Below are 23,038 nucleotides of genomic sequence, written 5' to 3'. Positions count from 1 at the left end.
TTCTTTCTTCTTTACTTGTTTCCCCAAGTTTCTTTGTCTTTCCCCTTTACCGGCCCTGTGTGTTGAACACCAGAAAGTCAAAGGCTGCAAGGCAGCTTCCTACGTGTCAATCTATTATTTTTCTATGTTTACCTCTTGGATGCAGTATGTTTAGGTTGCTGGCTACTCCTGATTTTAAAAATCCTTCCTGGCAGAAGACGACCCAAAGACCCCTTTAGGTGAGGTGGATTTTCTCATTCTACACTATCAGATCTCTGTAGACTGGGGGATGTTTTGCTTTCAAAAATACCTGGGGATGAGGCCGGGGCTGGGGGGTATGATATGTGATTTATCATGATTTTTTCATTAATATTTATTACATGGATGATTTTCTTACCCTGTGTTCTTCTGAAAGAAGAAATAACTGCCTGGCACTGTTAGAGTCAGCTATCGAATGGCCGAAGAAGTTGAATATCTTTGTCTTCTCTCAAAATCATAAAATGAGAATTAGTAAAGCACTAGATTCAAAGATTTACCCAGATTTTAAATTTTGATTTCTTATTCTGTCTGGGGGGTGTGGAGGATTGAGAGGGCTTTCTTCATTTTAGCTTTTACCAGAGAACCAAGCTTGCCTTGACCCCTTGTCCTTAGAATTGGTGCTCTGGGAATGTTGCTGTGAACCATCAGCGTTGGGGGCCATCTTCCTAACGGTGAACACAGCCTAAACAGGGAGCAGCAGATGAGAGAGTATGAAATTCTGTTTCCAGATGTTTATTTCTTTATGTAAATACGATGCCAATGTAAATCCTGTGTCAAGACATAGAGAATGGTGCTTTTTACTACAGTTAGTACGTGCATTTTGAGAACTACTCATGTTTCAGAGAATCTTTGCTGTGTATATGTAAACTTCTGTATTGTTCAACTGTTAACAAATAATAAATTATTTCATTATTAAAGAAATTTTGGTCTTCCGGATGTTTTGTATCCCAGTTTAGCCTTTCATGGTTTTTACTTACAGAACTGAGTTAATCAGGTTTCTTTTTCCTTTTAATTTCATGGAAAATTTGCTGGCCAAAAGTTTTCAGCCCTTGGATTCTGTGATGGGAGCTTTGATTGTGTGGCTCTGGTTGAAGCGCTTCCCAGCTGCTCTCCTCCCATTTCTCCTGCTCATGCGCTCGCTCTCTTAACATCCCAGAAAACCTAGCTTTCCATAGGCTTCCCTGCGACCGGTCTGACCACGCAGGCTGCGTTCGGGGCCGCACAGCAAACGAGACTGCCCCGTCTTTCCGGCAGCCCGTGGTCTGGTGGAAAAGAGGGAGATGCACTCACAGTTTGACGCAATATAGTCGGTGGTGGAATAAAGTCTTACAGGGACGGGCGGTGAGAAATCAGAGGTGGTGGCATTCGAGTTGGGCCCTGGAGAAAGAGTGGGTGTTGGATGGAAAGAAGCCTTGCAGGGAAAGAGAACAGCCAGTGCAACGAGGCAGGTGATGGGGAAGGGAGAGCTCCTGGGACTGGGGCGTGGCTGGGAGCCCGTGGTGTGTGATGGGTGGTGTGGAGACACCACACGGGGAAGGACCTCCTGTGTTGCACAAGTTACTGAGAGGAGAAGAGTCACCTGATTTCGGAGATTCGTTTTTTTACATATCAACCCCTTGGTTAATTCACATTTATTCATTCATTTGACAAATAGGGATTGAGTGCCTAGTCTCTCTATCTTAGAGCTGAAGACAAACCAATGAACAAAACACACAAAACCCTGCCCTCTGGAGCTGCCTTTCTAGCGCAGCTGACTGGCGTTCAAGTCCTCGGCCAGGCAAGTTTTCTGAGTCGAGCGCACCATCCTGAAGCGCATTCCCTCAGCCGAGCGCTCGTTCAGAGGAAAGAGGTGTCTTTCTCTTTCTTGACCAGTGACTTCTTATTGTAAAAACCATCTAAAATTTTTGAAGGGTCTTTATGATGCCCTAGAAGTAAGCTATGATGGCCTGAGGGTCTTATGAAAAAAAGGATCCTTCTGGTATTTCTGCTTGGGGAAAGTAGCCTAGCTCTTCTGCTTTCTCCAAAAAGGAGGGACACATCTGGACCCTCCTAGGACATGTGATTCTAGAACCCATCTCTGTGGTCAGGCTCCAATTTGAACCCACCAAAGACTAAATTGCCAGCAACATGGAAGAAAGCTACGTCCTGCCCCAGCCTCAGGATCCCTGTTTACTGTGGCCGAGGAGAGGAGACTCTGAACCACAGGTAACTATGAAGACAGCTCTCACATAAAGATAGCCTCCCCTGCAAGAGGACAAATCTTATTTCCAAGGTTTCCTGACTTGGTTGGTTCACAGTAGCCTGATGAAAAGTGCCCTTTGTAATGCTGTTCGGACCCATGTCTTAATCACGGTCAGCTCCCACGTGCTGAGTGCTGAGTGCTCTGCTCCGTGCCCTGGGGAACTCTCACGGCCCTGGGGTTGAGGCCCTCATCGTGCCCATGTCACAGGTGAGGAAGCAGAGAGAGAGAGCCGAGGCATCTTGCCTCAAGTCCACGAAGCCGGTGAGCTCTGACTCCAGAGCCCCACACTCCCTTGCCTCCATTTTTGCAAATTGCAGCTGTGTCCGATTCTAATCTATTTTCCATGCAGAGCACCTTTTTTAAGGCTTTGAATGCAGCTACCTATTTTCCACGGAGGGGCCTTCGGTTCCAGTTAGTGGGGCAGAAACGCGGAAGGCACAAGACAATTGTGGATTGTCATTCCTAAGTCATTTCCCTCCCACCTCCCACCCACCGCCGGATCCCAGCTCCCCTCTGAGCCTGCCGTGACCCAGCCACTCCTGACCCTGACGCAGGCCCTGTGGCAGCAACCCAGACTGCTCCTGGGGGAGCGCGACCTGTAGAGGAGTTGAAGGCGTTCTTCCGCTACCACGTTATTTGGGCTGAAGACCCCGTGACATCACTCTATTGATTCAACCGGTATTTACTAAATACACCTCCTACTTAGCCTCCGAGTCCCTGTCACCGAGTGCCGCTTTGTCCACCGCTTAGATGTCACTGTGACCTAGACAAGGAGGGACACACCGAGGCTCCCTGCCCAGAGACTCTGGAATAGCAGCCCCTGTTCCCATTGCCCACTAGGCCTTCCTTCCCATCAGTTTGGGACACTCAGCTTTCAGGGGTCAAGGGGCCCATGGGAAGCACTGTTCAGGGCTTGGCACTGGCTGGGTGTCAAGTCAGCTCTGCTCCCCCTCTGTCCCATGTGGGACTCTTGGGGAGTCCACGTGGAGCCCACATGAGGTGGATGTGGGGCTCCTGATTAGGAGTGAATAGGTTGCCCAGAGGCAAAGGAAGCCGCAGGTTGGGAGAGAGAAGGGGAGCCCCTTTCAGGCAGACAGGAGGGCAGGCTCCGCCTGGCTGGAGCTTCTGGGAGCCTCCCTCCTTGTGAGCGAAGGCAGTGTCTCTGGTGAAGACAGGCTCAGGATTTAGTGGGCAGCTGAGGCAAGAGCCAGCGCAGGAGCAAAGGGTATGGCCCCAAAGCCACGACAGAGCTGGTGGCCGAGGGACTCGGGGGCTGGAGAGGTTCACTGAGGCTCTGGGGGAGGAGGGGGCGCCTTTTATAGGATGCCCTTGGTCTCACCCGGGGGCAGAGATGATCGAGGACAGTCAAGGCAGGGAGCTCTGTGTCGGGGATCTGTCTACCTTCAGGGAAACCGTGACCCGGGAGAGAAGACACCTGGAGGGCCGAGGGGACAGAGAAAAGGGAGAAACACACCAGCCCAGCCAACCCTGTTGGCCACCCAGATGCCAGGCTGGGTCACACCTGGAGGCAGTCCCCAGCCCTGCACAGGGGCCAGTGGGATGAGAGACCCAACATCCATCTGCTGGAAAGTTCATTTAGTTACAAACGGAACGTCTGACCGACTCCTGCCTGGCCTTGCTGATATTCGCAGCGCACAGAAGGTAGGAGATGATGTTTTCATGAAGCGCTGGAGCTAATTCTGATCAACAAAGACGAGTGGGCTGGCCAAGTGGAAGGAGAGATCCTTAGGGGGAGCGCTGTGTCCCTTAGATACCCCAGAAGGGGGTCCTGGGTGACGGTCAAGCACACACACTCTGGTGGGATGGAGCCACAGGCCAAAGCCAACTCCAGCCTTTCCTCTCTGGGTGACCTGGGGCAAGTGTCATGGGCTCTATTTTCCCGGGTCTGTAAAGTGAGGATAATAAGAGTATTTACTTCCTGAGTCTCTTTGGGAGAATTAAGGGAGATGAAGTATGGAAAGCCCAGTGCCTGACGGCCAGGAAACATTTAATGCCTGTGAGCAATTATGGTTATTTCACTAGCAAGGAGAGAAGCTGCAGGAGTGTTGGGAACGTAACTTAGATTTTCAGGAAACAAAATTCTGACTTCAGAAAGAAATCAGCCTGGAAGGGAAAATTACATGAGAGGGTAGGGAAGTGTTCAGATATGTCATTCTGACTGTGCTATTTAGACAACACATTGTGGGCAGGAAGTGGTTAAACTGAAAGGAGGAGCAGAGAAAGGATGACTCAGGGACTGAAGGTGACAGGGTGGAGGAGGGCCGTTTTCCGGGTGGTCCCTTACCTTGCTGCTACTCAGAAGGGCAGATCTAGCCCTAAGCCCCTCAGCCCTGCAGGGTAGCTCTCAAAGAGAAAGCAGGCAGTGCAGGGGTGGCTCTGAGAGAGGGCCTTGCTAAAATGCCTACACCTTCAAGGAACTCATCAAAAGAGTGCAGGATCCTCAAGTCCCAGCATTTGCATGTATCTTTCTAACAGCCAATTCAGACCAAAGGTAGCTAGCGCTCTAGCCAGACAATCAAGGAAGACGCCACACTTCAAGTGTGAACTCTGAGCAACTACAGAGATGGTGACATTCTCTGCAACTTTGGAGTTAAAAGCTTGGGTCAAAGTAGTTGCCGGTCAGGTGCAGACTAGCACAGGGCACGGAACAGCATGGGGCCTAGAAGAGGCATCAATGGAAACAGATGATCAGGGCAGGAGGACCTGGGTGACATTGCTCTCTCTTCACCATACTTAGATCCTTTAATGTTGGGCAAAACAAACTCTCAGAACTCAGTGCAAGAATCTCATTGCTTTCCCTGAAGAAAGGGTGTGTGTTTCCTCAGGGAAATGGTGAATCATGAAACTGATCATCTTTCTCTTCTTGCTCTGGCTGCCAGGAAGCTCAGAGCCAAATGCACACCTCACCTTTAGAAATTATGTGAGACCCTGTGATTTGTAGATCGGTGCCCTAAATTCCCCCTAGTCTTTTCTCTGACCTTGATTTTTATTTTTAAAATTTCCTATTTAGGGAGCTCCCCGGTGGCCGAGTGATAAGGATTCCGGGCTTTTGTTGCTGTGGCCCAGGTTCAATCTCTGGTCGGGGAACTGAGATCCTGCAAGCCACACGGCCAAAAAAAAAAAATCCTATTTCAATGTATGTAATTTTGGAAGTCATTTCAGGTCCACTCTTGTAGAGAACAAGGAGGATGGACATATAAGAGCACTGCCTGTGTATAATGACAAACGTTCCGGTCTTTTCTTTTGCAAGCGGGGGGAAGTGAGGTTGACTAAGCAAGAGTGAGGTTATGAGGGTCAAGAGTGAGGAGAGGGAAGGTGAGTGTGTTTTCCTTTAAGTAGCGGAAATAAACTTGCCAAAGTATAGAAGGGAGCTGCCTCAGGGCAGAAGGTAACCGCACCTTGTCTAGAGGAACTGGGGCTCCTCTTCCGGGGGTTTCCACAGAGGCAGTGGCAGAGTCGACATGGGTGTGAGTCACCTGTCAGAAGCAGAAGGAACACCGCCCTTTCTTCCTAACTCAAGAAAGTTCCTTGGATTGAAAGTAAATGAGAATAACGTTCTTACAGGACTAGCGTGGAATCTGCTCTAGCGCATATTTTTAAAAAGTAAATCACTTCCAAATTTCAGTATTTTGTTAACAAATTACTCGTGGCCACACCAAGGTTAAATGAGTGGACGTGGGTTGACCAGCAAGACAGCGACAGGTGGCGTGAATGGAACACTATCCTTAGCCCTGACCCATTCAACAGGACCCCGGGAACTTGGAGTCAGGTGTGGCTGGCATGTTCTCTGCATCTGGGATGACCCCAGGTAGCAAGTTGGCACCCAGACCGCCTGACAGAATCAGGATCCAAATGTTCTTGGATGAAGTGAGGGGCGCCTTGGACAGATGCATTTTAAGAGAGAGTACAGACTCCTGTACTCGGCCATGAATGCACCTGTCACAGAGGGGCTGTCGCCAGGCAGGTTCGATGCCAAGTATCCAGAGTGAAGGGGCCACCACAGAGCAAAGACCCTAGGTTACATGAAGAGGCCCGTAGGGCAAAGCAGAGCAAGGAGGGGCCCCGGGATGGGGGCTCAGGGCTCCAGACAGCACTGGGCCCAGCAAAGCTTCCTCCCTGGCTCTGCTGCCCTCACCCCACCCCAGGCTCTCCCCAAACCCCCATCCATGACCCTTTTAAAAGAGACATCAGATCTCAGCCTTCCTCGCTGGCCCAAACCCTCCTGTGGATCTCCATCCAGCTCAGCAGCACGTCTATGTCTCATCAGTGGCGGGTCCCCACCTGATCTGGCCCTGGCCACCCTGCCCGAGCTCAGGTCCTACCTCCCTACCCCTCACTCACTCTGCTCCACCCGCCCTGGCTTGTGGGCTGGGCCTCTGCACTCGCTACTCCTGCCTGGAATGCTATCCCGGCCACCTCCCTTCACTCAGGTCTCTGCGCAAACATCACCTTATCCACGAGGCCTCCCTGACCCCCTCAGCATAAAATTGCACATCCCCCATCACTTCAATCCACTATCCCCCTCACCCTGCTCCATTTCTCTTTATCACCACAGGACAAATCGTCTTTTTGTCTGTTTGGTATTCAAATGCAGCTGTGCAAGAGCAGAGGCTGAACTCTCCATTGCGGCTCTGCCCCAGCACCAAGGCCAGTGTCTGGCATGCAGTAGGCGCTCAGTGACCCACATTGATGGATGGAAGGATAGAAGCACGGATGGACGGATGGATGGGTGAGTGAGTAAATGAACAAGAGACGAACTTCTGGCTCAGAGCTGAGGCAGACAGTAGTCTCCAATGTCATATGCCCCAAGGACAGATGGTGAGACACAGGGAGTGAGGCTTCTACTGCACATTAAGGACTTCATCACCATCAGAGTTGTGTGAAGGCAGCATAATGAGGGTCACGGAAAATGCCTGAGCTTTAGAATAATCCAGATGACTTGGTCAAAAACAAAAGCCAAAATCTGAAAGAAAACAATTTGGTTGAGAACAAGGTGAGAGGAAAACAATTCAGCCCGAAGGACAATTTGGTCTAAAAAAATATACTCCACCTTACTTTTCAAACATTGGAATTTTGATGTAGCACGCAAGTGGAGTGCATCCTTTTGTGCCTTTTCAAGTATTTTGCTTAAATTTCAGAATAGTTTTACTCTCTGCTTTAAATTTCTAGTAAATATTTTAGCTATTTCTTTTAATTCTGTTCATTTAAAAAAAGTTATTGTGCAGCCTAGGGCGGCCAGCCCGGAACCACCTGATGAGATCTCTTCTCTCTAGGGATGGTGGAGCTGGAGAGAGGCTCCTTTAACCCTCCTGCAGGATGAACCCCCTGCCAGAAGACATGGAGAACGTTCTCATGGGGAGTCAGAGCTCGCACGCTTCCCTGCGCAGACGTCCATTCCATCAACCCCACTCAACTCATGGCCAGGATTGAGTCCTATGAAGGAAGGGAAAAGAAAGGCATATCTGACGTCAGGAGGACTTTCTGTTTGTTTGTCACCTTTGACCTCTTATTTGTAACGTTACTGTGGGTCATAGAGTTAAATGTGAATGGAGGTATTGAGAACACGTTAGAGAAAGAGGTGGTGCAGTATGACTACTACTCTTCTTATTTTGATATATTGTTTTTGGCAGTTTTTCGATCTAAAGTGTTAATACTTGCATATGCCGTGTGCAGACTGCACCATTGGTGGGCCATAGCGTTGACGACAGCAGTGACCAGTGCCCTTTTACTAGCAAAAGTGATCCTCTCAAAGCTTTTCTGTCAAGGGGCTTTCGGCTACGTGCTGCCCATCATTTCCTCCATCCTTACCTGGATCGAGACGTGGTTCCTGGATTTCAAGGTGTTACCTCAAGAGGCAGAAGAAGAAAACAGACTCCTGAGAGTTCAGGGTGCCCCGGAGAGGGCAGCACTGATACCTGGTGGTCTTTCTGATGGTCAGTTTTATTCTCCTCCTGGATCCGAAGCAAGATCTGAAAACGAAGCTGAGGAAAAGCAGGACAGTGAAAAACCACTTTTAGAACTATGAGTGAGACTTCTGTTAAATGTGAAAAACCTTCACTGAAAGTCACCAGAGGGAAGAAAAGGACCGGAACTGGGGGTCTCCCTATTGAAGGTTGAAATGGTGACATCCACTGCTGACGCTACTGAACGGCTAATAAAGAATTTATTGATTGTAATACCTCACAGACATGGTACCATCTCCACATACATTTAGTCACCTGCCTGTGGCTGGTAAGATAATGTCATGATCCATCCTGTATTCAGTGAGACTGAGTCTGATCTGTCAATGAATAGTTGCAGAAAGTCTTGTGCTGTGTTCCTGATCAAAGGACTTCTTAATATATTGGAATAACACTTTTTTAGTATGCAAAATATCTTTTTATTTTGACTTGCAGAATGGAATTTTTTTGTTTCATGTCTCGGATTCCTTCTGTCTTTCTTTTTTAACTCCCTGCATTTCCCTTGTGTTTTTTTAACTCATGCACATGCACTATTTGTACAATTTTAAAAGGTAATAAAATCCAACATATCCAAATGGAAGAAAAATTTATTGTGAAATGTCACTCATACAGATAGAAGTACATAAAACATAAATGTGCTGCATAGTAAATTATTATAAACACCACCCAGTCAAGAACCAGGACGCTGCTAGCTCCCAGGCGCCCCTAAATGCCCTTCCTGACACAGAACTCTCATAACCCAAAGGGACAGGGCAACCCCGCTTCTGCCCTAATCACATTCTTTCTTGTCTTTATAATTTTGCCTCCTGAGGAGACATCTGTACCCACTGTAGTTTAGTTTTACTTGTTGGTTTTAGAGTATTTTATAAATGGAATCACACCGTACACGTCTGTGTCTGGCTTCTTTCACTCAACAGTATGGCTGTGAGGTTTGTGTGTGTCGTGTGGTCGCAGTACGTTCCTTTTCATTACTGTGTTGTGCAGTTTGTAACAGGGAAATGCTGGAAATAATCTGAGTCTCCAAAAATAGGGAATTGGCCAAATACAGTATGGGAATTTACAAAACAGAAATTACCGCATAATCCTATTTTTGCTAAAAAGGAAAAACGAGGATTTCCTTTTTGAAAAGGAAAAGAGAGTGAAAGAGAAAGAATGAAGGAAAATACATCCATATGAATGTCTATAGAGAAAGGTCTGGAAAAATATGCCACATTTGACCTAGGGAGGGTGAGTGGGTGCAGGGTTCTTCATGACGTTTCTTTATATTTTTTTGGATTGACCTAATTTTCTGGTTTTCCTATAATGAGCACTACTGCTTTTGTAAAGGAAAGAAAAAAAAAAACACTAAAAGGAATTTAAACAATGAAAAAATCATCAAGCAATAATAAGCAACAATCAAAAAATGGTTATGGAATTTTGGTAAGGTTTTAGGGGTTTTTTTCCCCTCCTAATTTATTTTCAGCCAATATTTCTCCTCTACTTGTTTGATGATTTTTGTGAATTTCTTTTCATAAAAAAATGTGATAAAAACAATGAATGTTTCCAACCACAGTTAACATGTTCATGAGTTTTGCAAATACCTTATACACTTGTTTAGTTAATGAAGACCTCTTTGTTGGTCATTTCAGCTATTCAAATTCATTTTCACCCACTTTGCCTTGTTCTATTTATAATAAATGCAAACAACCTAAACTCATTTTAGCCAAATCTTTGTTTGTCCAAACCGCTCCGGTGGACTGAATTGAACACTCTCAAGTCAGGCAGGCTTCAACAACAACCTCAGTTCAATCACTTACCATTAGAGCAACGCTGGGCAGACTAATTTTTCCCAATTTCAACTTCCCCATCGGTTAAATGGGGATAAAACCTACATTGCAGGGGTTTCGTGAAATTTAGGAAGAAATGGCCACATCAGCACCGGTGAGTCACGTCAGGCCCAGGCCCTCAGTCCCGGCACTGCTGACATTTGGGGCTGGGGAATTCTGTGCTGGGAGTGGGGTGGGAGGTGTCACGTGCACTGTAGGATGCTTTCCAGCGTCCCTGGAGGATGCCATTAGCAACCTCCCCACCCCCCCCAAAGTTGTAACAGCCGAACTGGTCTTCAGACATTGCCAAATGTGCCCTGGTGGCAAAACTGCCCCCAGCTGAGAACTGCTGCCTTAGGCTTGTCCCTCTCTCACACCCCATAACTGAGGTCCCCAAGTCCTGCTGGTTCCTCCTCCTTGTTACCTTGGGAATCGACCCCCTTCCCTCCTGAGCCTGCTTAGCCTGGTCAGACAGCACCCGAGCAGCACGAAATCCCCACCACACAACCTCCCTTGACCCTGTCTTATTCCCTGCGCCCTATCTGTGGGCTGTGGAACAGGAAAATACCAACGTGTGCTTTTGCTCCTGATTCTTCCGTCTCAGTCAAGTAGCCGGGGCTTTTAGGGCTCTCTTACGTCCCTGGGCCAAAAGCCAGTGTTGCCTGTAAGACGGAAGATACTTTCCCCTCCCGTCTTCTGTACCTGCCCAAACCCACGAGGATGACATGTTCGTTGGAGGGCCCAGGACGGGAGGTGTGGGGCGGCCTCAGGGTGAGTGAGAGGAGATGAAGAGGACACATCTCACCGGACAGGGGCCAGACAGTAGCCAGTCCTGGAGAGGAGAGACACCACACACCACTCAGCAGCCTCATCCTGAGAAGTGATAAGACTTCACAGGGAGCGGCTGCCTGGTGTCCCTAGGAAGGCAGGACCCCAGGCCCCTTGTACGACCGTGCGTGGCACAGACGGCAGCACAGTCACGTGGCCTAGAGGGATCGTGTGGACGGAGACATGGGCATCTATGACTCGCAGCCTCCCCTCCCCTCCATGCTTCAGTGCCACATAAGATCCTGGGACCTTTCCCCAATCCAGAGCAGGAAATGCACCCAAAATGACTGAGAGTGACTGTCTTAGGAGCCTGGCTGAATGGGGGCTCAGAGTTAGACATAAATAGCTTTAATTTTGGAAAAAAAAAAACCTTTTTTAATGACATTTCTCACACATCTCTGAGTTTGTGGAGAGGCTCAGGTGTGTTACAAATACAGATGTCATCGTGTCACCTCCCTGCCTTCCCATTACCTAAGGTTGAAGAGCCCCTGGTTGCACACAGCAGAGGAGGCAGGTGCTTATTCTCCACACTTGCTCCCAGGGCAGACAGCACTAATCGATCACGGCACCTCCCTGGCCGTGTCTGAACACAGTCCCAGGATACTGTGCAGCACCTCCCATCAGGCAGCTGCATGGATCTGAGTTGGTACTTGAGATGAAGTCACGTGTTTTCTCTACTTAAGGACCCACAGCCACCCCTCCCCCCCCACAATCCGCCACAAACACGTTTTACTGCTTTTTAAGTCAGGATATACCGTTGGTGCATACATTAATGCTAACAGGGTTGATTTTTTTCTTTCTCCAAAAAGTATTACATTTATAATGCACTTTTGAACTGATTGCCTCTTAGAGGTGAAGAAATCCGGCGTTGGCTATCCCTGGCCTTCTGGAGTTTCCTCCAAGGCCGTGCAGGCCCCTCCCACCTGGCCCTCCGTCTCCCCTGCCCCAGTCACCCCGTTAGCCGGCACCAGCCCGGCTTGCCTCCCTCCCGCCCTTCACATTTCTCCCTCTGCACTGCATCCTCTTGGGAAGCAACCATTTGTCTTTTGAGACTCAGCTTAAAGACCTCCTCTGTGGAACACTTCCTGGCCCTCAGCCCCACCACGTGACCCTCCCTCTGCCCCTGCACAGATGGGAGTGAGGAGGGGACACGACACCGGGCCACTGTAAGATCCGGGGTTCCTTTGCCTGGCGGCCTCCCTCTTCAGACTGTAAACCCCTAGAGGGCAGGGCTCACTTCACACACTTCCCAGGACTGGAAGACGCTCTAACGGGAGCTCAGAGAGAAGGGGCAGGGCAAGGCCAGCCCCAGGCGAGCCCCACAGGCGACAGGTGGAGAATTCACCCCCATCCAGGCTTGGGGGAGGCTGGCCCACAGAATCTGAGCAGTCAGAACTTGAGAACCGATTTATGAGCCCACAGTGAGAAACAACAGCTGGGTGGAGTGGGTGGCTAGAGTGGCCGGACCAGGGTTCATCCTCTTTGTGGCCCAGCCAAGGAAGCCACATTCATTACGCAGGGCTGCTTGGCAACAGTGGGCCCTGGCCAGGACAGTGCCGGATGGGACTGGAACTTGTGGCGGCATCAGCTCTGACAGCTGCCTCAGTGTCTCCTCGGGGGCTGAGGACCAGGTGGGCAGGCCAGGTCACCTGTCCGGGACGTTGAGGCTGGCCACTCCCTCAGCATGCCACAAGAGACGGACTTGTGGCCTTTGGTCTCTGACTCCAGCTGCCCTCCTGATGGACACACTGTGTCCTCAAGGTAAAGTAATAGCCATAGACTGGCACCTAAGCATACCTGGGAGCCTTAGCTCTCCTTATGATAACTGCAGTCTGATTTCATAGTTTATGAAAGTTTATTTGCTGCCAAGGCCCACCCACACCTGGCACTGGGTAGGTGATTAATAACTGGTTGCTTCTGGGTTGGTTTTTCATAGGCTATGAGTTAGCAATGCTGAAAAGACTTTCTGGGTATTGAGGGTAGAGCAAATAAGTAACCGGGAGTCAGGTTTCTCATTGGAGAAAGAAGTTGCAAATATGGAAAGGGGGAAGATTAGAATAAACCCTGTGATGCTGCGTTGGAATTGGAGATTCAGTATGAACTCATATGTTAAATATATAGAAATATAAATATATATGGAGAGAGTATGTATACAGATAGATACAGAAACATACATAGATGTACTATATTTTTTTCTGACCACTGAGAGGATCTAGGAGTAATGACACCCTAGTAGTAATAAGCACACCCAACCCCCAGATCCTGGTTTCTAAATACCAGACTCCACCAAAAGGAACCAGGGCTCCTTGGAGAAATGGCCAATTTCAGGGGTGGTACAGGGAAGGTACAAGATGAACCTAGAACATCTTGTGACAGAAAATAAAGAAGGGTTCAGATGATGGTGGGGACATGTCCCAAGAAGACAGAAACCAGTTTGAAGGGTTTCCCAAGGCCAAATTTAAAACAATTTGAGCATCAAAATAAATAATGATAGTAACAGAGTATAACTCACTGAATAAAACAAGAGTCTGTGAGTCTACAATTATATAAATAAATAATAAACAGGAAGGGAAAACTCTTCTTTAGAGTTGAGTGCCAGCTAACAAATGTAGAAGGGTAGAATTACAAAATCACCATGGGCATGCAAGGATCATCAACAGATCTAGTGGGTGACTGATGAGAAAGGCTACTTATATAGTCTCAGAGCATCAACCCAGAAGACACTCATTTATTACACAGGGAAGGGGACTTCCCTGGTGGCGCACTAGTTAAGAATCTGCCTGTCAACGCAAGGGACACGGGTTCGAGCCCTGGTCCAGGAAGGTCTCACATGCCGCCGAGCAACTAAGCCCGTGCGCCACAACTACTGAGCCTGCGCTCTAGAGCCTGCAAGCCACAACTACTGAGCCCACATGCCACAAATAACTGAAGCCCGTGTGCCACAACTACTGAAGCCTGTACACCACAACTACTGACGCCCGCACGCCTAGATCCCAAGCTCCGCAACAAGAGAAGCCATTGCAGTGAGAAGCCCATGTACCGCAACGAAGAGCAGCCCCTGCTCGCCGCAACTAGAAAAAGCCAGTGCTTGGCAACGAAGACCCAACACAGCCAAAAATAAATTAATTAATTAATTAATAAAAAAATTATACCAGGAAAATACATGCAGTTTACAGGGGGAAACCTGGCAGACACCACTTTGACCAACTAATTAAAGTTAACACCACCAGTAATGGAACAAATAGGTATCCCATGCCTCCTGATATGATCCACTGAGAAGGACACAATATCACTTTTGGGTATTCCTGCCCAAAACACATAACCTGAATCTAATCCTGAGAAAATATCAGAGTCACCCAAATGTAGATTCTCATTCTACAAAATAACTGACCAGGCCTCTTCATAAATGTCAAGGTTATGAAAGACACAGACAGACTGAGGACTTGTTCAGATTAGAGGTTGCTAAAGAGACATGACCACTAAATGCTACGTGGCTGAATGGGATCCTGGGTCAGAAAACAATTGTTTTCTTTCACTATAAAGGTCATTATTGGTATAATCGGGAAGACGTAATAAGGTCTGTAGATTAGATAATAGTAATATTTTGTCAATGTTAATTTCCTGATTTTGATCCTTGTGTTGTGGTTATATAAGAGAATTCCTTGTTTATTAGGCAATAAACACTAAAGTATTTAGAGGTACATGTATATCATATTTGCAATTTTCAAACGGTTCATATACATCTAGATACGGAGAATGTGAGAGAGAATGATAAAGTTAATTGGTAAAATGTTAATATTTGGAGAAAGTAGGTGAACCATATATGGAAATTCTTTGTACTACTCTTGCAGTTTTTCAGTAAGTCTGGAGTTACAGCAAAACAAAAGCTTAAAAATAAAATAAATGTTTGCTGGATAAAAGCATGAAGAATTATCTAGCACAGTTGGCGGAATTAGTAGTCATTTAGTGTAAGGTGGTCATTATTAAAGAGTATGTCTGGTGGGGACCATGAGTTGCCCCTTAACTAGAGGTATCAGAATGTTCTAGGCCAGGGATTTTCAAACATTTGTGTGAGTAAGAATCACCTGGAGATTTTGTTCAGTACAGGTCCTGCTGCATGTCTGGGTGGGGATGAGATCCTGCATTTCTAACAAGTTCCCAGGTCATGCTGTCGCTGCCTCTCTGCTGGTCCAGGGATCACACTTTGGGTCACAAGGGGGTGGATACAGCTGGGATTAAGACCAGGTGATCTCGAGCCTGGCTGCACTTCAGGACCACCAGAAGAGGCATCTTTAATTGATCTTCCCAGGTGATTCTAATGGGCAGCAGGATTAGACCTTCACGTCATTGCCAGCATCTGTCTCCTCCTATCTGTCATCTCAAGTTCAGACCCTCAGTCTGAATACTGCCATGGCTTCCAAGCTGCCTTCTTTGCTGCTGCCTTACTCTATCCTATACCCAGAAGCCAGGTGAATCTTCCTGCTCCTTCACTGTTCAAACACTTGTGTGCGAGTCAGGTGCGAACTCCCCACCCAGGGGTCCAGCCCTCTGTGACTTGTGGCCAAAGCCCACTTTACCTGGCTGCTCGCCAGCCTCCCCGTCCCCCTTGACACTCTGCTCCCAGGAGAGCAGCGTCCCCATCCTGCACCTCGGGTTCCCTGCACACAGTTGAGTTGGGAACCGCCCCCCGACACACACACGCAGCACCTGTCTTGTCTCACTCCGGTCTCCAGGTAAGAACCGCCACTTAGTACCTTCTTCCCTGGGGGCCTGTGCCATGACGTGTCAGTCTGGCTGGGCTCACCCCAGGCGCTCACTTAACTCCAGGAGAGAGAGCTGGCTGAGAGCCTGGTGGTCAGACACTCTCTTCACTCAGAGCAGGGCAGGGAGGGTCTCTGTGGCTGGGACACAGGTCACCCTGTTCCTGTTCACCCAGGACAGGGCTCGGCACCCTGTCTGCGTGGGGAATTGCAGGGAGGGGACAACTTGGGTGTTGCCCTGAAATTCTGGCCTGGCACCCCGTTCCCCTGTCCACCTCCCACCCACTCTTTCCCCTCCCTCCTTCAGCCCAGCAGGAGGCTAGGATCTGAAGGACCTAGCCAGGTCACAGGGAGGTGCCACCTACGTTGTCCCCTGGGGGGAGGGTTTGGCCTTAGGAGAGAAGCTGCATTTGTTAGGGGTTGAAAACCAAATTTGAGAAGGGGGATGGGGGACCTGGATGCCACGAGACCACCCCCTTCTCCACTTCTCCTTCTCCCCTGCAAGCCGAGGCCTCTGGCTGGGCCGCCCCTTCTCCAGTCCTCGCATTCCTGGGGAAAGACTTCCTCCTGATCCAGGAATGCCTGTGGCCCCACGTGCCCTGGGGCTGATGGAGCTAATTCCCGTTAAGATGTTGGGCTGCCCAGGGAAGGGGCTTCAGTAATCAAAGGGATTAGGGGCTGAGCGTTGCCTCCGTTCCCAGGAGAATCATAGCTGGAATCCGAGGGACAAGCAGCCACTCTCGGCTCAGATAGGTTCAAGGTCAAGTCCCCAGAGGCTTCTTAGAAGAAGGCTCGTCCCCACCTCTGGTTCCTACTCAGGCTGTTTCTCTCTCCCTCAGGGATGTCCAGGTGGAAACTCCCAGGAGAAGCTCATTCCACCCTCATGAAGGGAAGGTGCCCTTCCTGCCTCCCATCAAAAGGTCTTGAAGCTTTGCACCCTTCGTCTCCCTTCGGACCAGGGAGTCTTCAGATTCCCAGCCTTGCTGAGTTCTAGAGAGAGGGGGAGGAACTTGGAATCAAATATGAGGTAGGCCCTTAAGAGGGATGACCCCATTTTCTGGATCTGGAATGTCCTCCCGCTGCCCCGCCCCCTCTACCCTCCAGATGCCCTTGGGTGCCCCATGCAGATTAACACCTGGCCCCCAGCCTTGCTTTCTGCCTCCAAGTCCTGGATCCCAGGCGGCTGTAAGGACCTATTTCGCAGGCAGATACTTTCTCAGTTGTTTACAATAACCATAATTTTCCAACCCCCAATCAAGACCACAACTTTAGGGTCACTCTTGGCTATAAGAGGCGATTTGGATACTAAAATATTGTAGTTTGTAATGATTAGAGGAATCATGATTAGATTAGAAATGACAAGAATTATGGAGGGAATAAGTCAAGATATTTGAAATTGAGGCTGTCTTGGAAAATCCAAGATATATCGTCACTGTATATGTATTCTCTTCTATCTATCTCCAAGCGAGACCCTCCATAAATACTTGAACCTTCCTTCTCTTCTCCATTCACTCCCTGTTTTCCCCACCCTCTCACATCCATTCCATTCATCCCCAATCAGCACATTACATGGTTTTCCCATGAGTCAACCTTTATTGGTTTTTGAAGTAATGAATTATTGGCACAAGGCTCAATGGGTTTCGAAGCAAATAGCAGAAGGAAACACACATTGTGCAGGTGGGAAGACCCAACAGTGAAGAATCCCAGGGCAGCTGTGACCCACACCATGAGGGCTGGGTCTTGCTTGTAAGGACCCTGCAGCCAGGACCCAGCCCAGCCGAGACAGGCCACCTGGGCCCAAAGGTGATTGAGCCACATCTCAGGGAACCTGAAGGCGTCCCCCAGTCCTCTCCCAAAGATAATCATTTCTAGCCTTCTTGGAACCTTCTTCTAGCCTCCGAGTCTTTGCCACCAACAGCAGCTTGACAACCACGAGGACCCGCCCCACCCCTGAAGAAAGCCAGCCTGCTCTCCCTCACCTGTTCCTTTTCCAATGGAAGCCTCCCCCATCAGGGGCAGATTAAGGCCCCTGCAGAGGGAGGAGGAGCAGGAGGGCGAGGGTTGGTTTAAGCGGGCTGGCCAAGCCAAGTGACCCCCTGAGGATACGTGCCCTTCCCCTCCACCGTGGTGGGTCCTCCCGCCAATATCTGGGGGGGTGAGGCAAAGGGGGCTTCTCAATAGGAGAGCTGCTGCCGCCCCTCCTCTGAGTAGGGCTCCTCCTCTATGAGCTCCAGGTCGAACTCGTCTTCCAGGGACCCTCCTACAGGCAGAAGGCGGAACTTCTTCCCTTTCAGTGTGCACGTGTGATGCTCGAAGTCCAGGACGGCATTGTGGTCCTGGAGCATGTCAGTCCCAATGATGGCGTCTTCCGCACTTGCGTCGGCCACTAGGAAAGCTACCTTCAGCTTCAGCTTGCCCAGGGACACCACTGTATCCCAGACACCCAGGATCTTCAATTCAGCCCCGTTGGCCACTTTCACCACATTCTCAAAGGGTCGCAGGGTATCCAGGTCTCCATCGGTGACCTCCTCCCACAAGCTCGGGTGGACCACGGAGACCTGGGCCCCAGAGTCCACCAGGAAACTCACGGGCACTTGGCCAATTTTCCCCTTGAGGTAGTAGCCCTTACCCATGCTGTTGGCAAAGAGGATCTCCTTGGGCTGGTAGCTGTGGGCCGCCCCGGGTCCCCCAAAGGTCTTCAGGAGGGTCTCTTTCACAGCCCCATATTCCCCCTGGTCCTCAGGACCGAGTCCACTGTAGACCTCCAGGGCGTCTCCCCTGAGGGACTCTTTCAGGAACCTCAGCTTGGTGGCGTGGTCCCAATGGTTGAGGTCACTGATGACCTCAAAGCGGTATAGCCAGAGGTGCGGGGCCACATTGGCTCCATCAAAAGGCTCCAGGACAAAGGCATGCTCCCGGCGGCCCTCCCGGCTCCTGGCTCCACTCCCGGCCATCCCTCTGCTTTCCTCTGGAACTGCAGCAGCAACCCACACCAGGTAGAGAAAGCCACAGAGCAGCGTTGGTGCAATCACGCTGGAGAACAAGGCCTCTCTAAGCAAAGTGTTGCTCGGTATTCGCCATGGGCAGGCAGAAGGGACCAGGTGAGGGTTGTCTGACCGACCGCTGGGCGCAGAGACGGACAGCTGCTGTAGCGTGCTCACTCTGCAGAGCCTTTTTGATGCCTAGCCTGGGCCCCCAGGGCTCCCCATTTGCCTTTGTTCTGGAAGCTCCGCCCAGCTCCTCCTACCCTCCTGCCAGCATCCTGTCCATCGAGCAGGATCAGTACCTCACCCTCCTGCATTCATCATCGGGTCGGGCACCTGCCACCCACATTGCAAGAAAGGCAAGCCTGGGTCAGAGGGGGCCTACTCAGGTACCCTCCCCAGCCTATGTCCCAGAATAACAGATGAGGACAAGGAGGAGGTTACGATATCCAGGTGTTTGTCATCAGCTGGAGAAGCAAGGGGTAGGCAGGGATCAGAGGCCCATCAGCTTCTAGACTGGAGAAGCCCCCTTTGCATCAACCTCGAGTGACCCCTTTGAGTGGTTAAGGGAAAGGAGCTTACATTTACGCGCTTCTGCTCCTTGTGGCGAGGGCTAGGTGTTTCTCATGCGTTCTGAACCAAGTAGAGAATCCCGTAAGATTCTCTGGAGAGGGAGATGGAAGAGAGTCTCAGAATCAAGAATGTCCAGAAATAAACAGATTTACAAATGAGGGGACACACACATTTTCCATGAACGCCATTGTTAGAGTAATTTTCCCTCATTGATCACACCTAATTCAGAGTCAGCATGTTTGTGGGCTAAGCCTTGGCCCGTGCACCCACATTAGGGCCCTGAAGTGTGCTGGTGAGGATCTTGCGTTTATGGGAGTGGATGCCAGAATCCGGAATCGGGCTCCTGCTCTAGCTCTGGGTGGGCCCCACCATCGGCTCCTCCTCTCTCACCTTCCAGCAGCCTTCCAAGAGCCCCTTCCCCAGGTGCTGTAGTCCATCCCCTCATCCAGTCATTCGTGGAAAGAGCAGCCGGGGAATTCCACTCCTTTGTGTTCCAAGAGGGGGAAACGTCCGCCATGTTGGCAAAGCCAGTGGTGAGAGTCTGGAAGGCTTTGGATGGAGGAGGCTGGCTGTGGGACCTCTTGCTGGGGGAGGGGGTGGGAGGGTGGAGGGCCACCCCAGGCCACCCCATGGATACCCAGAAGGCAGATCTGGGAGTCCTAGGGCTGGAGCCTGACTTGGGCCTGTGCAGGGTGACCGGAGCTGTTGGGGGGCCCACATTTATAACCCCGTTCAAATGTCGCCCCTCCATGGAGCTCTCTACTCTGGCCCTCGCTGGTGTGTCCGCTCCCAGTTGAGCGAGCGTGGCTGTGGGGGTTCATTCACAAGTCCGTCTCCTGCGCGTGCACGTCTGTCTCCAGGCCCCGTAGAAACTTACTCTGGGGCCAGCAGGTGCTCTCTGCTGGGCTCCAGGCCTGGCTGAGTGCCGTCACCAAACAGGAGAGATGAACACAGGAGAGGAGTGAGAACCAGCGGCACACCTGTGGCTCTGGGCTGTTTTTCCTTGCCCAGAGCCTGTTTCTCACCAGCCGCCTGTACCACCGATCACCCAGTGCCTGGCTCAATTCCAGAGGCCCCGGGCTCCAGTCCTGCCTATAGACGGTCCCAGGGTCCCTGACCATGCCGAAAGACCCTTCATCCCTGCGGCTGTGTCAGTCTCTTCCACCTGACACAGTGAGCCAGCACAGAGGCAGCTGGGTCAACACCTCTCGTCACAGCTGCCTGGCTGAGGTGGGGCCATCATGCCATTCCAGGAGCCCAGAGGAGGGGGAAGTGGAGTCAGTGGGAAGGTGTCAAGGGCAGGTGGTTCTCTGAGAAGATTGCATAACGCAAAACCTGCGTCCAGAGGAATGGCCCTGCGCCCACAAGACCAGGAAGCCCCTTCTGCAAGTGGACAGACTCCCGGTCCCTGGGATGGGTGTTGTTCTGTGGCCCAGGGAACTGACCTAGTGGCTCTGTGGCTCCCTGGTATTCGTCACCCCGAACACCTGGTCCCCTGGAAGTGGGAAGGAACGAGGAGGCTGGCATGTGACCGAGGGAAGTAAGAGGCAAGGTGGCTTGCCAGCTAGCTAACTAGGACTGCTACATGTCCCCGCTGTGGCTTTTCAGACCAACATGGTGGACGGTGAGGTCAGGTCTCCCCGTTGCCCTGGACTAGAGATAGGAGGTCCCTGGGACTCGGGTGGTGGTGCTCACTTGATTGGGTTTGGTGTTCACTTTGGCCAAGTCATTTCACATCCATCCCCTCAGAGAACGTCGTGACGACCTGCAGGGCAGACCAGCCGCCATGCTCCGGGACTCTGAAACACAAGGAGCTTGAAGGGCTAAATGTCTTGTCTCAGGCCCAAGCTGTCCAGTGCATGTAGGGGCATTTTGCAAATAAAGGCAGGGGGCAGGGGTGCTGGGCTCAGAGAGGTGTACGGCTAGGTCCTGGGGCTTGTTCTGTTGACGGCCTCTGATGGGAACAGTGATCCAATGGGCAGTGAGTGAGAGCTGATCGCTAAATACTGGAGAATTTTGTGAGCCAGTCTTAAACCAACTGGTAGCTTGAAATCAGACTTGGTGGGAGCATTTATACCACAGAAATTGGCAAATTCTAAATCAAGCCACCTTTTTTTTTTTTCTGAAAAGCCAGAAGAAAGCCCCCGCCTGAGGGCCTTGGTCACTCTCGCTCTGGGGCAGGCAAAGCCCCACAGCCAGTGATTAACAAGTTTATAGCATCTCCACTCCTGCCCAACCACTTGCACCCACATTCCCTCTCTAGCCCACCTGGCCCCATGCTTCCCCACAACCCTTATACTTCTGGATCCTTGTACTTGAGGCAGGTGGCCCTCTTCAGGGAGGCCCTCCAGGCTGGCTCTCCACACAGTCCCATTTGGGGTCTCCAAGACAGAAGCACACAGGGGGTCTCATGGTTACTAGGAGAGCTGGAAAGGGTTGAGTTTAGGGACGGGTCTCTGGTGAAGATCAGGAAAATGGTGACACAAGTTCTCCAGCTCCCTTAAGCCTTGGGAGATGCCCAGCGCTGGAACACCCCAGAAGCCACTCAGGAACCTTGGAACTGCTATGTTAATGGTGCAGTGACGCGCTAACCCAGCTGGGGCAGGTCAGGTGCCACTGCCTCTTCCCAGGACCTAGGAAATCGTGGTTAGTTATTGACAAATATAGGTATTGGGGTGGGAACACCCTCATTATTACCCATTGGCATCTCCCGAGCTTGCTCTGAAGCAGGCACACCGCACTTAACCCGAGAAGAGGCGAATCAGGATAATAAACGGGAAGGACTTAGGGTGTCCCCACCCTCCACAGCCCCTCACTGAGATTTCGGGGCTATGAGCTCTGCTGGCCCAGCTCCCTGGCCCCCATTGCCGTGTCTGCCCCCAACCCCAGGACAGTCGTGTGAAGTGGCGCAAGCCCATGGCAGGGCCCGTCGGGGCCCCCTGAGAATTGACGTGCTTGGTGGGCACTGGGGACACCCCAGAAACTGCGTGCCTCCTTCTCTTCCCTGTTTCCGCTGCCTGACAACTGCTGGGGCCACACTGGGGGCCCGGGAAGGAGACTGAGCCCTCAAGTCCCCAGGGTGGTGGGCAGGGCCCCGGGGTGCAGGGGGGGCGAGGGGGGCCTGGGAGGACACCGCACATTCTCAGGAGATCATTTTGAGCAAAGAGCCTGGAGACACTTTATGGAGTCTGGGGGCCCCGTGAGGCCCAAACTGCAACACCAGGAGGGCAGGAAAGATACCACTAGCCCTTGCTGGGCACGCGGGCTCTGCAGCTCCTCGCCCCGTGGCCTCTGGTGGGCGCCTCACACTCCCAAGGTCAAGGTCACCCTGGGAGCTGGATGGGGAGAGAGCAGACAGGGATTTAAGGATTGTTCAAGGCAGCGAAAGAAGGCTGAGGGGAGACAGAAGGTGTACTTTCTCTAACCGGGGCCGCTTCATGGGCATTTGATCTGGGGAGTCACAGGGGCTCTGCACTCAGCAAGGCCCGAGCTTGTTCGGAGGCTCTGCTGTCACTGTCTTGAAATTCCCAATAGTTTGGAACAAGAGGCCAAACGCTCATTTTGCACCAGGCCCCGTAAATTATGTAGCTGGTGTTGTCTCCATCCAATCTGTTGGGACTTCTCTTCACACACACACACGCACACACACACACACACACACACACAGACACACACGCCCTCCTTACCCCGCCTCACACACACATACATGTCCACAGAAATGCACTCCCCACACACACTGTGCACACATCCTGCACACGTAAAACCCACCCCAAACACACAGCCACACTACCGTTTTCGGTTCAAAACCACTAAGAAATTGCGTAGCATGCCTACAGAATTCAGCTCC

At 50.8% G+C, this 23,038-nt stretch overlaps 2 protein-coding genes across 2 annotated transcripts; one reads left to right on the top strand and one right to left on the bottom strand.

Annotated features, from left to right (window-relative positions):
- The first annotated feature begins 6,942 nt into the window (after window positions 1-6,942).
- LOC118906155 (STARD3 N-terminal-like protein) lies at window positions 6,943-8,664 on the top strand. The gene is given in 3 exon segments (XM_036873524.1): window positions 6,943-7,010; window positions 7,555-7,666; window positions 7,668-8,664. Coding segments are annotated over 2 exon segments (708 nt in total). The 5' UTR covers window positions 6,943-7,010; window positions 7,555-7,597; the 3' UTR covers window positions 8,307-8,664.
- Window positions 8,665-17,212: 8,548 nt separating this feature from the next.
- On the bottom strand, window positions 17,213-18,800 carry ASPRV1 (aspartic peptidase retroviral like 1). The gene has a single exon (XM_036874106.1). It carries the CDS (start codon window positions 18,586-18,588, stop codon window positions 17,809-17,811), a length of 780 nt encoding a protein of 259 aa, XP_036730001.1. The 5' UTR covers window positions 18,589-18,800; the 3' UTR covers window positions 17,213-17,808.
- Window positions 18,801-23,038: the final 4,238 nt, after the last annotated feature.

This window comes from Balaenoptera musculus, chromosome 13 (genome assembly GCF_009873245.2).
Source record: "Balaenoptera musculus isolate JJ_BM4_2016_0621 chromosome 13, mBalMus1.pri.v3, whole genome shotgun sequence".
Classification (NCBI taxonomy): Eukaryota; Metazoa; Chordata; class Mammalia; order Artiodactyla; family Balaenopteridae; genus Balaenoptera; species Balaenoptera musculus.
Note: the sequence above shows the minus strand (reverse complement) of the source record. Positions and strands in the feature narration are given on the sequence as shown.

Bases quoted from the DNA above. Each gene is read 5' to 3' on its own strand.
- ASPRV1 (XM_036874106.1), bottom strand. From the start codon at position 18,588: ATGGCCGGGAGTGGAGCCAGGAGCCGGGAGGGCCGCCGGGAGCATGCC.